Raw genomic sequence first — 219 nt, 5'->3', positions numbered from 1 at the left:
CCGCTGCTGCTGCTGCCGCTGCTGCTGCTGCTGCTGCTGCTGCTGCTGCTGCTTACACGGGGACTTCGACGACTTGTTCGTAGACCTTTTGCTTCGGAAGAGGAATTGTTTTTCCCTCGACGGGATACAAAAGTGGAATGTCGACGAAGACAGGAACTTCCACGGGCACTTCCACCGGCGGCGAAGGCACTGCCACGGGAGTCTCCACCACGTACTCCT

At 58.4% G+C, this 219-nt stretch overlaps 1 protein-coding gene across 1 annotated transcript in view; it reads right to left on the bottom strand.

The window, feature by feature from the left end:
• Positions 1–52: 52 nt before the first annotated feature.
• Positions 53–219, bottom strand: part of ETH_00043075 (ALVEOLIN2, related) — a gene marked incomplete at both ends in the record, with an annotated part of 2,080 nt that continues 1,913 nt past the window's right edge. The window contains one exon of the mRNA XM_013374971.1: positions 53–217. Within this exon, the coding sequence (XP_013230425.1) occupies positions 53–217 (165 nt within the window). The remainder of the gene's footprint in view (positions 218–219) is intronic.

The sequence above is a fragment of the Eimeria tenella genome, genomic scaffold, assembly GCF_000499545.2.
Source record: "Eimeria tenella Houghton genomic scaffold, Eth_scaff2418, whole genome shotgun sequence".
Classification (NCBI taxonomy): Eukaryota; Apicomplexa; class Conoidasida; order Eucoccidiorida; family Eimeriidae; genus Eimeria; species Eimeria tenella.
The sequence above is the reverse complement of the archived record's forward strand: the minus strand, read 5'-3'. Positions and strand labels throughout refer to the sequence as shown.